We start from the raw sequence: 16,667 nt of genomic DNA, 5'->3' as shown, positions 1-16,667 counted from the left end.
CGCCATCATCATCACTTGATGAGCTTGAGCAGCGACTCTTCCATTTTGGCAATTATTGCACTGGATTGATTGGCTTGTGCGAATCATCCTGCACACCGGACTTGCCTTTCCCTTGACATCTTTCTATCAATAATCACAGAGTGTATGCAAGGTGTCTATATTCGCTCTAGGTCTTCGCTATGCTAGAGAGTAACAATCGTGCTGTTCTATCAATGCTTCTTCGCATCCTTCTCCCTCTGCTTCTCCGCAATCAAGCCATCCAACCGCCAAAAAGCGGTGATACCTTCTACAAAGCTGCTCCCTACCCACAACCACCAGACCGCATCAACTGAACTCAATCCATGCCTCCTGACCTTCTTCTCCATGACGAAAGTCTCAGTAACATGTATGGCCAGCATGATAGGCAGAATGATTGACCTGACCTGCAGTACGAAATCTGCGAACGTTGGCACCATGAACAGGAGATTGTCGTACAGCTGACTGCCAGGCCTGAAGTTCGCTCCTCTCGGCAATAGGAGGTAGACAAGGAAACACTGAGTGAAGTTTAATAGATGGCCCAACTTGACATATGGCGGGATGTAGCGAGTAACAGTGATGTCGCTGCGGCCCAGGACCTTGAGGGTGTCTTTGTCCATCTGAACAAGTCGCTCTCTTGCTTCACGCAGGCTCTCCATGGGCGGATCAAAGGCGATGGTGCTGGTTTGGCCACTGCAACTGAACTTCATCTCATTCAGGGTGATATCGGTCATTTGGGCGGAGTGGCTTTGCCTGGGGCTTTTGGACGCGTAGGCTTCGACATAGCGACGGATCTGTACTACTGTCAGATGTCACGCCTCGTGGTAATGTGTGTGACGGCGTACAGAATCATGGTGGTCTGCATTCATGTGCTTAATGATTCGCTGCTTGGCCGCTGTCTCTTGTGCCTCTGGAGTCGCCATTTTGCGGGCGGCACGAGCTTCCAGTGCCGATGCAGTTCTGGTGTGATGCCCGTCGATGCTCTGATCGATTCCTGCGAGGTGAGTTCTTGGCGTCACGAGTGCAGACGAGGCTGCCTTAGACCGGTGCGGAACAACTCCCGCGATCCACGCGTGACGCTCGTGAAGACTTGCATCTTTACTCGCCTAGTGTTAATTCAATCTCAACGCTCGTTAGCCCAACGCTCTCTTCAACAACGATGAACTTCGTATCTCAAAACGTTATTTCATCATCGCCAATTTCGCGGTTGTCTGTTTGCCACCAGAAAGTTGGATGTCCGGAGCTACTGAAAGTGTACCAGATTCCGACAGTGACCTACCAGCCACCGCCATGTCAGCCATCCTTGTCGATTGCGCGGGGTGTGCCTCAGCATCCAGGTTTCGCCTCAACGCCGCCTAAAAGGAAATGATCTCAAGCGCGCATGCAGAGGCAGCGCTCGATTGAGACATGCTGAGCTCGTTCTGAGCTCACCGCACGGCATCAGGCCATCCCGATCAATGCTCGCAAGGATGGTGACAAGTTTTAGGGATGGCTCACACGCGTGGTGGGGTACACCTGTCGGTTCCACTCTTGCGTCAGGCCGCATGATGTGGGTGGCTCGTGTGTGAGCAGGGATGTCAAGGTACCTCTGCAGCTCCAAACCTGTTCCAATCCCGCTGGTGGTTCCTCTTAACAAATCGGCTCCGTCGACTTGGATTCTGCCATTTCCAGAATTTTGAACTTACTTGTCAACATCCAGCTTTTTGCGCCTGCAGACCAACACTCCATCCAAATCCATCTGAAGACCAAGCAACCACATCATGGCGGACACTGTCGAAGAGAAGAAGCAGTCCATTGAGGGCGAGGGCCAGGCTGACGCCAATGCCTCTATTGGAGGATCTGGCAAGGCCGAATCATCGAGTAAGAAAGAAAAGAAGACCCCGAAGAAGCTGGGCGGCAAGAAGCCCCAGCAGCAGCCCACTCCCGAACCCACCCCCGCCCCCGAGAGCGAAGCTGAAGGCGACGCTGAGGGCGACGCCGAAGCCGAAAACGCTGGTGACGCAGAGGCTGAGCAAGAGGACGCAGGCAAGAAACAACGATCCAACGGCAATGCCGATGCCGACGATTCAGAACCCGAAGCTCAGCCTCAGAAGTCAAAATCGCAATCGAGGCGTCGCCAGTCTCGAGGCCGTGGACGACGAGGCGGAGATTCCGAGGACACTGATGCACGATCCGATGTCTCCCAGTCTGGAGGTCGCCGCAACCGCCAGCGCCAGAAGAAGGGCGGAAAGGGAGGAGGTCCCCTCGATGACATTACCGAGAACGTCCCTGGAGGTGAGCTTGTTGGTGGTGCTGGCGACATGGTCCAGGACACCGCAGGCAAAGCCGTTGGCCAGGTCGGCGACACCGCTGGAAAGGCTCTTGGAGGTCTGACCGGCGGAGGCGGCGAGGACGAGGGTGGTGACGGCAAGGGCGAGCAGCTGCGTCTGCGACTGGAGCTCAACCTCGACATTGAGATTCAGTTGAAGGCTAAGATCCACGGTGATCTTACGCTTGGTCTGCTGTAAGTTGTGATTGTTTACTCTTAAAGTACATGCGCTGACCTTCTCCAGTAACTAAGCTGTATCGCAACGAATATTGCATGACTATTATTGACCTAACTTTACGACGTTTGGAGCATTGAGTCCTGGAGCTTTCCTGGACGGCGTTTGGCTTGGGGGTCCTACGTAGTGTAATTCTATCTGAAATACTGCATTGAACCAAACATTCACTTCTCTGTGAGGCTGTAACTGCTGTGCCCGAGAACCACCAACTCGACGCTTGCAGACTTCGCAAATGCCAAATTTCGAAAATCCAAAGTCCAGACGCAAGACCTGAGTCGTGGCAGCGTACCTCCCACGTCGCAGCGATGACATCCTGGTTCCGCCCTGCCAACTTTCCACCCCGTGCGTCGTCAGCCGCATAGACTTGTATCCATCACCCCTGCACGAAAAGGCTATCTCCGCCTTCTGCTCAGCCCACGCGCCCGCCACGCAACGGCAGAAACGGCCACGCCAGGGTCAAATCCCGCCCTGACGTCAGGCTTTCGGGGATCCTGCTTCGCCTGCAGCTGACAGGGGTGCCAAATTGGGGCGACGTGCGAAGTGCACATCCCAGCTCCACCCTAGCATGCATCAATCTTGATTTCAAGTGACGGCTGGTCTTGCCTCTAGCTCTGCCCAACCCAGAGCTCCCCTCATCTGCACATTCAGTCCTCTCCGTTCGTTTTGCTGTGCACCGAGATATCCTTGACATCAACCAAACCTCTCAATCGCAAGTATAGGTGCCGCCTCTGCACCCCGGGTCCCGCCTACCGCCCCAGAACCAAAGGAAAGACCCTCAACCACAACCACAAATATGGCGGACAAGAACAACCAAAACGATGCCTCCGACTCGGAGCCGCATGAGCGCACGACCATGCAGCAGGAGAAGGCGGTTCTGAAGAAGAAGCAAGACAAGCGTGAAGCCGGCCTGCAATCCGCACGCTCAAGATCATCATCGCGCCGCGCCCGCCGCCAACGCATCCAGAAAGGCATCGAGGACGGAAAGTACATGAAAACCGCATCTCTCGAAGCCCTGGAAGAGGCCGACGCAAACAACGAACTCAACCAGATGGGCATGTTCGAGCGCATCGGCCCAGACAGCACATCCATGGACGGCCCCGTGACGCACGCCCGAGCAATGCGCGGCGAGATCCCAATGCGCGGTACCGATCCCAACCAACCGTACCGCATGGATCCCGAGAAGAAGAAGGGCTCGCTGGAAGACCAGGATGGTCTGAAACTCACACTAGAAGCGAATCTCGAGATTGAAATCGAGCTCAAGGCATCAATCCGCGGCGACCTGACTCTTTCGTTATAGTAAGTTCCTTCCCACACCCTTCCCCCTTACACCTGGTCTTGGTTTATTGCGTCCTTACTTGTTTGCAGCGGCGACATGCTGCCTGAAATCTCGCTGCCCAAACTCCCTTCGCTGCCCAAACTCCCCTCGCTCTCCAAACTCCCCTCGCTCCCCAAACTGCCCAAACTGCCCAAAGTCGGCGATGTGACAAATGTTGTCCCCAAACCCAAACTTTCCGACGTCACAAGCCTTGTCCCCAACACCCCGAATCTTTCAAAGGTGGTCTAGCCATTTCCTAATTCGGGTCTTAACAGTGAATAGTGCATGATTGGACGTACCGATGGCAGCAATGCCGAACCAGTACCACGAAGCTCATGACCCCACCTGGTACCGAACCATCAACACGGATCACGAAAATCGTCGAGGAGAAACCCACTTTACCGTCCGTGAGGACTGATGCACCGTTCTGAGCGTTTGGAGTTTTGTTGCCGGTTGGCATGTGGGATTTGTATTGGATAGTAGAAGAGAAATGATAATGTTCTACGACACCATCGCCACGACTTTTCCCTGCGTCCTGTCACCTAATATGGTTTTCGCAATCTGGAACTAGACCCCACTGCACTGGAACCCCAAGTTTGTGAAATATTGGGAGGTGGTGTACGGACCTTGTCTGCATTGTCACACACGTCCAAACTGTGAAGACAAGCCGGTCTTTCCGTGCCCGCTAATAAAGTCTGTTCCCATCAGCGTCCATTCCTGGGCACTGTGAAGGCCTCCCAAGACCACCTGATCGAAGCGTTCTACCACCCCCCTCAGGTCGGAACCAGAGTCTCTACGCTGACCCCTCATACATCCAAGGGCTCACACCTCTGCAAGACGAACAAGCAGATTGCAACCACTGTGTGTACCTCCAAGCTAGGTTTAGGGTTAGAGTTGGATGCGGTAAAGGCAGTCATTTTGCGACGAAGTATGTGGAATTTTGGTAGAGATAATGGTAGTCAATGGCCTCGTATCCACCATAGTGAGCTGTGTGGCCACATGCTGCGCTTCTGAATGGTCTGAAGACGTCGAAGGTCGGTCACGGCGAACAGATAATGCTCTTGGAGGAGTGCTTTGGAGGTTGTCGCTACCACTTCACCCTCTCGTTCATATATCCTGCAATTCGCACAAGTCTTCAAAACCTCCAGAGCCTAACCAGCTCTTCTGCGCTGGAGACACTTCATAATATTCGGCTGCACTCACGGTATTGTATACCTCCAGCCCTCCCCTCCACACAACTCATTTTTCACAAACCAACAAGATCGTAAACTGCGCATCCACCTTCCTTCCCTCCCTCCACCGCGCACGCAACGCAGCATGGTAGGAAGTCCCTCCTGGCTACCACCCCAGCTACACCCTCACCCCGAGGGGTTTGTGATCGAGCCAGCGACAGAAAGCATGCGCGTTCAAGCTCGAGCAGTGATTTGGGACGATATTCCAATTACCCCGGGCAGTGAAGAGGAGATGGGGAGCGAGGATGAAGAAGGGGGTGAAGAAGGGGGTGAAGAAGGGGGTGAAGAAGGGGTTGAAGATTTCTCCGACAAGATTCTGTACACGCCGGGTCGAAGACAGAGGCTCCGAGCAAGGATCAAGAAGAAGTTGAAGAAAGTGCATGATAAGCTTGAGAAACGGGTGAAGAAAGTCGAGCGTGTTGTTGTGAAGAGGAGGTTTTCGGGGGTGAGGAGGGGTGTGGATAGTAAGTCAACAGTTTTCCAGGGGAGTTCGGCATTGATTATGGAGTTTTTTGTTATTTGAATAGATGCTGACAAATGAACAGAAATCAAGCCGCTCGCAAAGTTTTTGAAGGACGTTGCGTTGTCAACGACCATTCACGACCCGGTGTTCAAGCATAGGCCGTGGAACGTTTCCACTGCCTCAATCGCCCGAGGCGTAGTCACGGAGCCTGAGTCGAACAGGCCTTGGATGAATGTACGAGCCTCATGGAATGTCTCGGCGTCGTCGCTTGTAGGGCCCGTGGATGCGGCACGGGAAAGACCTCTGATTCGTGAACCTCTTGTCCTCTCGGAGACAGTTCGTGTGGCCGACGATATTGCTGAATATGCGACTGTTGCAGAGAAGCAATCAGCGATCGTGAGCAGCGAGAGCGTTGACGACATTTCTGAAGAGGCTGTTCGAGGCCTCAAAGACCGGTTTCAGCTCCACACCAAAGCTCAACTGGCCAAGTCGAACGAACTGCCTTCGGTGCGGCCTACATCCATCTCTGCGCAGATTACTGCGTTCCAATTCACCACCCTCGTTCCGATGGATATTGTTTCGAGGTTTCCTCCTACGCATCGCGTTAGCGTAAAGACCAGTAACACACTCCTAGCGCAACGGGACATGATGCAACTCAGTAACATTTGGAGCCAAGTCGTCGGTCCGGCACCAACATTATCGGAGCTGAAACTTGTCAACCCACTACGAGTCTTAAGTGGTGTCGAGGCCGAGAGACTCTGCAAGCTTATGGAAGAGGGTCTTCATCGTTGGTCATATTGGGCATTGTTCGCAGAAGCGAGCGGAAACGATGAAGAAGGAGCCATGGATGACGAATGGTGGTGGGAGTTTGAAGCCAAACTCGACGCTGTCGGACTTCCGGACAACGAAGCGCTGTCTCAGCAGCTGATCATCTTGGGTGGGAAGTACATCAATGTACCTGCACTGGAAGCTACCATGGAGATGGCAAAAGCTCTTGCCGCAAGCATGTCTCTAGACAAAGAGTCAGCCCGCCACGATTCGAAGACGGACTTTGAAGAAGAGATTGAGCTTCTTTTTCCGGCACCAGTGGGGGAAGTGACCGAACCGGAGACTGCAGCAATGTCCCCGATCGAGCCAGTCGAAATAGCTTTGGTTCCATGCTCGATGTCAGAACCATCCTCACCGGTGCGTCAACGGTCGACAACGGCGATTCCTCTTCCTGTCATGCGAAATGCGGCTGGCGAACAGATTACTGTCCCATTTCGCAATTTCCGCTTAGCAAAGAAGATCGTTGCTCTAGTAAAGGCAACCGAAGAAGAAAAGCCATCCCAGGCTGCTGTGGACGGCACAGCTCATGAAGAAGAGCTGATATTGCAGTATTGGTGCAACAGCCCACTTCCTGATGAAGAGACTGCTTGCCCGGAGAATTCGTCTTCATCTTCCGATATCATGAAGGAAGTCCAGGCCGCATTGGACGCCGCTGTAGTTGGACGATTCGTTAGTTCTCCAGAACCCGTGAAAGAAAGGAGACCCTCACAAATTCCTCCTCCTTTGACGATAAGGAAAAGTCAGCCTACGCTATCGAAGCACAAATCGAAGAGCGCTGAGCCTTCTCATCAGAGGAAGAAGGCTCCTGTGCGAGAGGAACCCCCTTCGCCGCCAGTTACTCGAGAAAATGGCTGGATTTCGGTGGACAATCTTGTGGACTTCAGCCCTGAAGACGTGGTGTATGAAGAGGTTGTTTACCCAGGGCCTTCGTGCATGTCTAATAAAGCGAGGGGAAAGCTTCCGATGCCTCGGACACCTTCGATCCGTACACCTTCGAAACAGAGTGTTTCCCTACGACCAGCTCCGAAAGCTACAGTGTCGAGAACACCTCCCCGCAGCACTGTGTCTAGTAGATCAGTGTCCAAGGTCACGATGCCGCGCACTGTTCCTGGGCGGGCAGTTTCCACATCGGTAAAGCCGCGAGTACCTCCCTGGTCTCGTGCGCAGACTCAAGGCGCTTCGCACGCTGGACCAGCAGGCGGTCTTTTCGCCTGTACGGCGTCTCCCGGTGCTGCTAGGAGGCCTTCAAACACTCCTGTGAAGGCCGGAGCTGGGTCCAAGACCTCGGAAATACCTCTGCATCCTACCATGACGCGCGTAGCGGTCCAGGATGTGACTGTGAAATCCTCCAGCTCTATTGAAGAGAGCGAGGCTACTGAGTCCGAGGCTTCTCGAGTGTCTCCTGGCCCTACTGTCACGCCCGTAACGGTTTCTAGTGCTGCAGCGAGTTCCTCCAGCCTTCCTTCAGAGACCGAGGATGGTGACGTCAAATCATCTCGAGTACCTCCAGCCTTCGTTGTGCCCGTCACAATTACCAAGACCTTGAGCGTACGGAGGCAGTCGAGGATCCCTATGCCGCGCAAGAAGGTCTCCATGCCGGGCGCATTCCCCAAGTCTGATGCTGGAGTCGAGGAGTGAGCTTGGTTGTTGTTTAGGAAGTCAGCATGTTGTTTGAACGTCTAGAGTATAGTGGTCTGCAGCGTACATCGTCTGGAGTGGAGATGGGAGGATGTTATTTGGCCGATTCTGGCGTTGTTTTGCTTGAAGTTGAATCTGACTACCGAGATACCCTACCGCGGGTTTCGTACAACCGTATGTTTCGTATCGAATGTCAACCCCATCTTGTTCAATGTTCGACGCGTCTGTTATGATCGTGAGGGCCTGAAGACCTCCTGGGTCCCACAAAAACTGTCAAAGTTGTAACTGCCGAACATCCCGATCTCCCGCTGGCAGACCTTTTATGGAGGATTTTGTAGATCTTGATTATGGTCAGACTTCGTGAATGTGAGCGCCCTGGCTCTCGAAGTTGAGTAGGTGTTGCAACAGGCGCGGCTCGAACACTGACAAGATGTTGTACGGTTACATGCAACTTTCCACGACGCGTAGGTCGGCGACTATCCCCGAGGGTATGCATGCTGCGTTTGCGCAGTGCAAAGCTTCCAAATTCCTCTTTCAGCCAAACAGGAACGCGTGGAACAACGGTCGAGCTGTTGCTAGCTCCGGTTGCGGCTGGAACAGCAGGGCTACCCCACAGTGGATCGCCAGCATCCGCAGGTGCCCCTCCAGCACCCCTCACAACAATGACGCCCACTTGCGGAGCTTCAAGGATGGGGTTATAAACCGCAAAGGTGGGCGTTTTCTGGCCCATCCAAGACTCGTGATCCAGAAGCCTCTTGCATTGTAATCCTCGTAAACCGCTTTCGCAATTGATCCCATTGTCGCACGCATATAAACGAGCCAGAATCCACCATGGCACGCGCACCACAGGACGGCGAGAACGTCATTCCGCTCCTCGACCCCGACCACGATCCAGGGCAGGTACCGGCCGAAGATACATCCAACAACTCTACAAACATGTCGGGCGATAAGATGAAGGCCGTGCACTATGAGGGGCCATTCAAGGTCTCTGTGAAGGAGGTCGGAATACCGAAGATCGAGCATCCAGATGATGTGATTGTCAATGTGACAACTGCTGCCATTTGCGGTTCGGATCTGCACATGTACCAGGGTCGCACAGCTGCAGAGTCAGGACTGGTCTTCGGCCATGAGAACATGGGTGTCGTCATCGAAGCTGGCGCAGGTGTCACTCTATTGGAGAAGGGCGACCGTGTCGTCATGCCATTCAACGTAGCCGATGGAAGATGTCAAAACTGCGAGGAGGGAAAGACAGCGTTTTGCACAGGGTGAGTACACGCCGTCTGCCGTTTTCGATACGGGAGCTGATAGTCGTGTAGCGTAAACCCCGGGTTTGCAGGCGGCGCATACGGATACGTAGCCATGGGCCCATACCAAGGTGGCCAGGCGCAGTACATTCGCGTACCATTTGCGGACTTCAATGCACTCAAGCTGCCCAAGGGCACAGAGCATGAGGCGGACTTCATCTTGCTGGCAGACATCTTCCCCACGGGATGGCACGGACTTGTCCTGTCAGGCTTCAAGAGCGGCGAGAGCGTCGCAGTGTTTGGAGCTGGCCCTGTCGGTCTGATGGCAGCATACAGCGGTGTTCTGCGAGGTGCCAGTAAGGTGTTCGTCGTCGATACCGTGCCTGAGCGATTGGAGGCGGCAAAGAAGATTGGCTGCATACCAGTTGACTTCAGGAAGAGCGACCCTGTCGAGCAGATCATCAAAGCCAATGGTGGTATGGTGGACAGAGCAGTCGATGCTGTGGGCTACCAAGCTGTCGACGCCTCAGGGTCGAAGGAGAAGCCAAACATCGTCCTCGATCAATTAATCATGGTGACTCGTCCAACGGGTGGATTGGGTATCCCAGGACTGTATGTTCCAGCAGACCCAGGCGCGCCAGATGAGCAGAGCAAGAAGGGACAGATTCTGATTTCGTTCGGAAAGCTCTTCGAAAAGGTACGATTTGAATTCGAGATGGTGCGACCGAGTGCTGACATCGCTAGGGATTGTCGCTGGGCACTGGACAGTGCAACGTCAAGGCCTACAACAGGTATCTACGCGATATGATTATCTCGGGCAAGGCAAAGCCAAGCTTCGTTGTTTCGCACGAGATCGAGATCGACAGTGCGCCGGAAGCGTACCAGAAGTTCGACCAGAGGATTGATGGATACACAAAGGTGCTGATTCATCCTAATGGGCCACTGAACTGATCAGTCTCCTGAACACACTGTACATAGCAATTGAACCGAAGAACTCACTTCAAACACCTTGGCCCTCCAGCCTCGCGCATATTGTGTGCACTGGGTAACGCTTTGCTCTTGGCGGTCTCTCTCCGTTCCCCAAGAGCTCCATGACCGAGCCAATGGCTCTACTCTTTGACCACGTACGCCTTCAAAATCCTGACTTCCTCCACAGGCCTGTCTTCCCGGTCTGTCTTGACCCAGCCAAGCTTCTTGACCGCCTGCATTCCGCTCTTGACTCGGCCGAAGATTGTGTGCTTGCCGTCCAGCCATGGTGTAGGCGCTAGCGTGATGAAGAACTGGGATCCGTTCGTGTTGGGGCCTGAGTTGGCCATGCTGAGAATGCCGGCACCTGTGTGCTTCAGAGCTGGGGAAATCTCGTCCTCGAACTTCTCGCCGTAGATGGATTCACCGCCTCGGCCAGTGCCAGTAGGATCACCACCCTGGATCATGAAGTTCGGTATTATGCGGTGGAACAGCAGGCCATTGAAGTAGTTGCGCTGCGCAAGGGCAGCGAAGTTCTTGCATGTCTTCGGCGCGTGATCATTATAGAGTTCGACCGTGATGAGGCCCTGGACGGGTCAGCTTAATTCGTCATTGTGGTCTTTTGAACATACGACAGTGGTATCGAGCGCAACTTCGGTAGTCATGGTGTATGAGGGGCAAGAAGGTGGATGGTGGGGGAGTACAATGATGGTCGGTTCGTAGCTGCTCTTCAAAAAGTTACGCACAGACGACAACTGCCACAAACTGTGGCGTCACTAGCGTGCATGACATCGTTGACTCGATCAAAGAGCCCCAAACTTTCCCACAAACCAAGCAGCAGCAACACAATCTCGCCAAAATGAGTCTCGCAGATTGGGCGCTCCCGCAGCTCTCGAAGCTTCTCCCGCTGGACAACGACTCTCTGAAGCAGATCATCTCATACACCGAGTCGTTACCAAACAGGGAAGCGGCGGATCATCTGCAGAACATGCTAGGTGATAGTCCTCAGGCCCTGGAATTTATCACGTCCTTCAACAACAGGAGACCGTCAAAAGGACCTGCAGCTGCAGCTCAGACGGCGTCTTCGGGTGATCTGTCCGAGGTGCCGAAGCCCAAGTCCCGCAAGAAGAAGCAGACAGGATTGGGCAGGCCGTTACCAGCACGACGGATAGAGGATGCTGGCAACATTGCGGGCGCGTACATCAAAAGAGATGAGGACGACTACATGGCCGGGAGCTCAAAACATAAAGCTCCCAAGTCGAATGCTTTCGGGTTGTCTCAGAAGCCAGATGCTTTGCAGTTACCAACAGCTACATCTTCAGGAACGGCCACGCCGACATCACGCGGCGTCTCACCTGCCCCACAGCCGAAGAAGCTGCCTCCATCAGCCGCAGGCCAACTCATCTCCGAGGCGAAATCATCAAGAAACTCGTCACCAAAACCAAAGGCGAAGATCAGCGTAGCGGGTGGCACTCCAATGCATGGAGCTTCTACAGCACTCAACGATCTCGAATCTGCGATCAGAACTCTAGAGATCCAGACGAACCCTACGTTATCTGCACAAGACAGCAGTAAACGAAAGTGCAACTGCATGGCAACTCAGCACCCACTTCTCGATGCTGCGCCAAACTGTATGAACTGCGGCAAGATCATTTGTGTGAAAGAGGGTATCGGCCCATGCACATTTTGCAACACCCCGCTTCTCAGTGCCGATGAGACTCAGTCGATAATCCGCATTCTACGTGAAGAACGGGGCAAGGAGAAGATGGCTGCGAACAATGCCGGCCAAAAGCGTGCAGAGGTCGCACATGCGCCTCGACCGTTCTCAACACCGAAAGCGTCAGCGCCATCCTCTGACGTCGAGTCTGAGAACGAGAAGCTAGCGAAGGCCAAGCAACATCGAGACAAGCTCCTCGCTTTCCAGGCGCAGAACGCAAAGAGAACACAGGTCCATGACGAGGCCGCTGATTTCGAGACGACGACGGCCGGCTTGAGCATGTGGGCATCTCCACAAGAGCGCGCCATGCAGCTAAAGCGCCAGCAGAAGGCTCTACGAGAACAGGAGTGGAATGCGCAACCTGAGTACGAAAAGCGGAAGGTTGTTGCCAGCATCGATCTAGTGGGAGGGAAGATTGTAAAGCGCATGGCTGCTGCAGAGCGACCAAAGACACCCGAGAGTGAAGATGAGCCACCGGAACCTGCACAGCACTACGAGACCGGTGCCATCTCGAAGGGACATGGTGCGTTCAGCAGAAACCCACTCCTTGGTGCCCTCATCCGCCCCACTATCACAGTAGAAAGCAAGGGCAAGGACAGGCAGAGCGAGAAGAGGCAAGCCTGGAGGAGGGTACAAGACGATAATGACGACAACGAGCAATGGATCTTGGATGGTGGAGTGTATGGTGGGAAGAACGAGACTGGCGAGCCAGAAGCTGGGCACTGAGCATATACCGACAAAGACGCTGAGGACCTATTGTCTGCATCATCATCGCTACTCCAGTGTTGCTTTTGCGTAGGATACACTGGTTGCCTCGGTCTATAGCGCTTCCTTGGGCGTTACAGAGAGCTCGATACAAAAACTCGGTATCTGCGCCGACACAACTTTTCAGAAAAGCAACGGCCTCCGGATCTGGCTTTCCCATGAAAGCGCGACCAAACATGAAGTAAAGTTTAGCTATTGTCTATTCCAAGAGCCCAGCTAGCGGAGCGCTAGTAAGTTGTAGCACAACGGCAGTCGTCCACAGCCTCCAGCGCGAACCACTGCCCCGTCTTTGCACACAGGCGATTTTAGCATCTATCAATGAAAAAGCGGCCAAGCTCAGCTAACAGTCTTGAGGACCAACTACCGCCTTCAAATAATCGCACCTTCCTTATCCACTTCAAGCAACGATAGCTCGCCTGCAATTGCCGCGGCCCAAGACAACGTCCAAGACTCCAAGACCTCTTCCCCGCAAACTTTCCCCAGACATCCAACTTCCATCATCCGAAACTGTGGGCCTGACACGCGCCCCACGTACAGCATGACCGATCATCGTCGTCTTTGGTAATATCTGAATCTCGGATATACCATCTATTGGCGTTCGACTGCAGTAAAAACCCACATGGACTGCCACTGATGCATCGTCTCCCTCGCTTGACGATGTGAGCCAAGCTGAAGGTCTTGGGGTGGTGCATCCACACTGCTGCGGTAGATGGCGGCAAATGAGCGGAATTGGGCGCTGCAAGTTGCCTTTCTCCAGAGACGGGGAGACTTAATGCATGTAGAACTGATTGTCCCCAGGTTTCGTCGTACTTCTTTCTCCGTATTTGCTTTGGGTACTCTTGACCTGTGCGGTTCGGCTTGTACGCCCGTCCAACATCATGACGAAGAACATCACCTTCAAGGACCATGCCGCACACCTCGAGAACGTCGAGAACGAGAAGGGGTTCACGACACCCTCATCATCTTCTCAGAACGATGCGCCATTCACTATCGACCCCAAAGTTTCAGCACGTCTGCGCCATGCAATCGACTGGAGACTCATCCCTGCCCTAGGCGCAATGTACGGTATCTCACTCATGGACCGCAAGAACGTTTCCAACGCTGCCATCGCTGGTATGCTGGTAGATCTCAGGATGGGCAGAGGCATGGGGTACAACCTCGTCAACCTGTGCTTCTTCATCACATACGTGCTGTGTCAGCCATTCATGGTTATCCTGTGTAGGAAGGTTGGGCCACGATACTTCCTGCCAGGTATGTTGTGCACTGCTCACGCTGAAAGCCTGTCTAACCTTCTATAGGCATTTGCCTGGCATGGGGTGCTGTAATCGTTGGCTTTGGCTTCACAAAGGACTGGCCTAGCTTGATCCCCTTGCGACTGGTGCTAGGCTTACTGGAGAGCGGTTACTTCCCCGGCTGTTTGTATCTGCTGAGCTGTTGGTACACCAAGTGTAAGTTGGCTCAATCCCAAAGCGGTTTCAGCACATTAACAGCAAGCAGTCGAGGTCGCAAAACGCTACAGTGTCTTCTACTTCATCGGCAGCATCGCATCAGCACTTTCCGGTATTCTCGCCTACGGCCTGCAGCAGATGGAAGGCGTTAATGGCATCCGCGGATGGCGCTGGTACGCACCTTCTCATTTCTTCACTCGCCAACACCGCACTAACCTCCTCCAGGATCTTCATAATGGAAGGCGTAATAACCTGCGGCGTCGCCATTTTCGCCTTCTCCTTCATCGTCAAATTCCCCGACCAAGAGAAACTCAAGCCATCCTGGGGCTTCCTCAAGAAACCCGGTGACATCGACCTCGTCATCGATAAGCTCAACGCCGACCGCGGCGACGTTGCCCCCGAACCCTTCTCCTGGAAGAAGTTCCTCGCCCCAGCGACGCAGTGGTACATCTACGGCTTCGCATTCATTTTCTTCTGCGTCACGACCATTGCGTACGGGTTTGCTTTTTTCCTACCCATCATTCTGAGCACGAAGTTGAAGTTTAGTGTGGCGATGGCGCAGTGTATGGGTGCGCCGCCGTATGCGGCAAGTGGGTTTATGATGTATGGTGCTGCATGGTTCAGTGACAAGTACAAGACTCGCGGTCCGGTTGTGTGCTTCCTCTGCCTCATTTCGCTCATCGGGTTGCCAATCATGGGTTTTGTGGAGAATCCCTGGGGACAGTATGTCGGAGTGTTCATCACGGTCAGTGGGACCAACAGCGCTATTCCCGCGATCATGGCGTATCAGGCGAACAATATCCGTGGGCAGTGGCGCCGAGCGTTCTGCTCAGCTACGTTGACTGGTCTTGGTGGCATTGGAGGTGTTGCTGGTGCCTTGATCTTCAGGACTGAGGATGCACCGTCGTATGTCCCGGGATTTGCGGCCTGTATGGCTTGCAACGTGCTCGTCATCTTGACAACAGGCGTTTTGACATTGTACTTCAGACGATGCAATTCGCAGGCCGATCGGGGCGAGCGAGTGATCAACGACGACCCGACGTTCAGGTTTACCATCTAAGTTATGTAGGACGTCCGTAGCTTTTGAGCCTAAGCACAACCCAGAACTCTTAGCATGGCTACTTCCTATTCATTTAGCATGAATTCTACCATTTTATCACAGCAGCCCTCACAATCTCGCAGTTCCCTTTATCATGTGTTTTGTCTTCTCCAACATCAAAGATCAAACCACACTCCTCTCCTTCGCTTTCGCCACCTTGTCGACCGATTCAGCAAGCGCAATGCATGCAGCATCATCTACCCACCACCGCCTCTCAATCCTCGTTGTCGGTCGTTCCTTCCAATGTTTCTCATTGAACTTCGCAATCGCCGTGGCGATAAGCAGCCTTGTCACCTCATTTGGCGTAATCCTCTCTATGTAGAGATCACCAGCCACAAGGTGGGCACCAAGTTTGTGCTGGCTGAACGTATGTTTGTATCGACTGTGGTTTGTGTGACAGTGTTGATCAGGCAACTCTTGCGTCCGCCGTGCAGGGTGGTTGTTGTGGTAGACGTAGTCTTTGAGCCACTGCAAGGCATAGACGGCGCTGAGGCCAAGCTCCTGTGCGGGAAGAGTGATGTCGGAGTAAAGAATGGCATAGTGAGAGTCGGGAATTGCACTGGATTCGTAGCGGCGGGATCGTATGTGCGAGTGGCAGATGACGGTACCGAGCTCGTTGAGCTCTGTGGCCTTTGCGGGAAATAGTATTAAGTTGCTGTAGGCATCTTGTTCTCTTGGTGAAGATAGCGCGGTTGTGGACAGTGCACAGCGTAGTGCCTTCAGGTCGACGTTGTAAACGAATGCTTTTGAATTTTGATGCGGGCTGCCAAACCTCGTTTTCGAATTGAGCGTACGGTGGAGGTGGAATGGTTTCTATTGTAGCCTCCATTGTAGATTCGCTTTTACTGCCCTGTTGCTGTATAGTTTGTTAGTGAAGCACAATGGAAAAGGCAGCGGAGTGTTTATTCAAGAAACGCACAGCCACCTCGAATATCTTGTACCATGGAACGAACAAATTTCGGTGATTCAGTCAGCAGACGACGAAAAATGGTAAAGGTAACAAGAGGGGTCTTGAGTGACTTCCACACGTCAAGACTGACCGTGGGGCCCTACTGGCCGTTTTTCATAAAGCTGGGTTCCTCAGGTGGACGAACCGCAACACGCTGTAGGCATATACTGTATGAGTGCCAGCTTTGAGGGGATGGAGAGGTCTTGATATAGGTATTGACATTCATCTTTGTTGTACTATGCTTTTCCAATCGTCCTCGGTGATTAGGTCCTTCCTCTGCCTGTAGTCTGTTCACTATCTCCGAAGGCACGAGGCTAGTAGTCTGGCAGGACCGATGTAACTTCTTGCATGCTGGTCGAAGTATCCGGCTAGTAATATCTCTTGCCTCCTTCATCTTGCATGTGCCAAATAACCGCTTCATCCGCCCAATTCAACCTTCGTATAT

The 16,667-nt window shown here is 53.4% G+C and overlaps 10 protein-coding genes across 10 annotated transcripts; 6 read left to right on the top strand and 4 right to left on the bottom strand.

Moving 5' to 3' along the window:
• Positions 1–15: 15 nt before the first annotated feature.
• On the bottom strand, positions 16–1,387 carry BU25DRAFT_408854 (integral membrane protein-like protein). The gene is made up of 2 exons (XM_033705918.1): positions 861–1,387; positions 16–809 (listed from the first exon to the last, which is right to left on the bottom strand). The coding sequence occupies exons 1-2, from the start codon at positions 936–938 to the stop codon at positions 210–212; spliced, it is 678 nt and encodes a 225-aa protein (XP_033563779.1). The 5' UTR covers positions 939–1,387; the 3' UTR covers positions 16–209.
• Positions 1,388–1,775: 388 nt separating this feature from the next.
• Positions 1,776–2,522, top strand: BU25DRAFT_336702 (uncharacterized protein; the record flags this gene model as incomplete). The annotated part of the gene is made up of 2 exons (XM_033702648.1): positions 1,776–1,875; positions 2,041–2,522. The coding sequence occupies 2 exons, from the start codon at positions 1,776–1,778 to the stop codon at positions 2,520–2,522; spliced, it is 582 nt and encodes a 193-aa protein (XP_033563778.1).
• Positions 2,523–3,208: 686 nt separating this feature from the next.
• Positions 3,209–4,283, top strand: BU25DRAFT_408852 (uncharacterized protein). Its single transcript, XM_033705917.1, has one exon. The coding sequence runs from the start codon at positions 3,352–3,354 to the stop codon at positions 3,853–3,855; it is 504 nt and encodes a 167-aa protein (XP_033563777.1). The 5' UTR covers positions 3,209–3,351; the 3' UTR covers positions 3,856–4,283.
• Positions 4,284–4,937: 654 nt separating this feature from the next.
• Positions 4,938–8,138, top strand: BU25DRAFT_269447 (uncharacterized protein). Its single transcript, XM_033701811.1, has 2 exons — positions 4,938–5,569; positions 5,651–8,138. Exons 1-2 carry the CDS (start codon positions 5,191–5,193, stop codon positions 8,032–8,034), a joined length of 2,763 nt encoding a protein of 920 aa, XP_033563776.1. The 5' UTR covers positions 4,938–5,190; the 3' UTR covers positions 8,035–8,138.
• On the bottom strand, positions 8,139–9,079 carry BU25DRAFT_269448 (uncharacterized protein). The gene has a single exon (XM_033701812.1). It carries the CDS (start codon positions 8,762–8,764, stop codon positions 8,243–8,245), a length of 522 nt encoding a protein of 173 aa, XP_033563775.1. The 5' UTR covers positions 8,765–9,079; the 3' UTR covers positions 8,139–8,242.
• On the top strand, positions 8,971–10,229 carry BU25DRAFT_336986 (S-glutathione dehydrogenase; the record flags this gene model as incomplete). Its single annotated transcript, XM_033702657.1, has 3 exons — positions 8,971–9,299; positions 9,351–9,975; positions 10,023–10,229. The coding sequence occupies 3 exons, from the start codon at positions 8,971–8,973 to the stop codon at positions 10,227–10,229; spliced, it is 1,161 nt and encodes a 386-aa protein (XP_033563774.1).
• A 158-nt stretch (positions 10,230–10,387) lies between these two features.
• Positions 10,388–10,909, bottom strand: BU25DRAFT_429853 (peptidyl-prolyl cis-trans isomerase; the record flags this gene model as incomplete). The annotated part of the gene is made up of 2 exons (XM_033708570.1): positions 10,388–10,831; positions 10,877–10,909. The coding sequence occupies 2 exons, from the start codon at positions 10,907–10,909 to the stop codon at positions 10,388–10,390; spliced, it is 477 nt and encodes a 158-aa protein (XP_033563773.1).
• A 159-nt stretch (positions 10,910–11,068) lies between these two features.
• Positions 11,069–12,891, top strand: BU25DRAFT_269434 (zf-C2HC5-domain-containing protein). The gene has a single exon (XM_033701810.1). It carries the CDS (start codon positions 11,104–11,106, stop codon positions 12,685–12,687), a length of 1,584 nt encoding a protein of 527 aa, XP_033563772.1. The 5' UTR covers positions 11,069–11,103; the 3' UTR covers positions 12,688–12,891.
• A 713-nt stretch (positions 12,892–13,604) lies between these two features.
• BU25DRAFT_336801 (MFS general substrate transporter) lies at positions 13,605–15,234 on the top strand (the record flags this gene model as incomplete). The annotated part of the gene is made up of 4 exons (XM_033702650.1): positions 13,605–13,977; positions 14,025–14,174; positions 14,224–14,347; positions 14,400–15,234. The coding sequence occupies 4 exons, from the start codon at positions 13,605–13,607 to the stop codon at positions 15,232–15,234; spliced, it is 1,482 nt and encodes a 493-aa protein (XP_033563771.1).
• A 162-nt stretch (positions 15,235–15,396) lies between these two features.
• Positions 15,397–16,102, bottom strand: BU25DRAFT_456665 (uncharacterized protein; the record flags this gene model as incomplete). The annotated part of the gene is made up of 2 exons (XM_033710054.1): positions 15,397–15,946; positions 16,068–16,102. The coding sequence occupies 2 exons, from the start codon at positions 16,100–16,102 to the stop codon at positions 15,397–15,399; spliced, it is 585 nt and encodes a 194-aa protein (XP_033563770.1).
• Between the last annotated feature and the right edge of the window lie 565 nt (positions 16,103–16,667).

The sequence above is a fragment of the Macroventuria anomochaeta genome, assembly GCF_010093625.1.
Source record: "Macroventuria anomochaeta strain CBS 525.71 unplaced genomic scaffold BU25scaffold_9, whole genome shotgun sequence".
Lineage (NCBI taxonomy): Eukaryota > Fungi > Ascomycota > Dothideomycetes > Pleosporales > Didymellaceae > Macroventuria > Macroventuria anomochaeta.
This window is presented reverse-complemented; position numbering and strand designations above follow the sequence as displayed.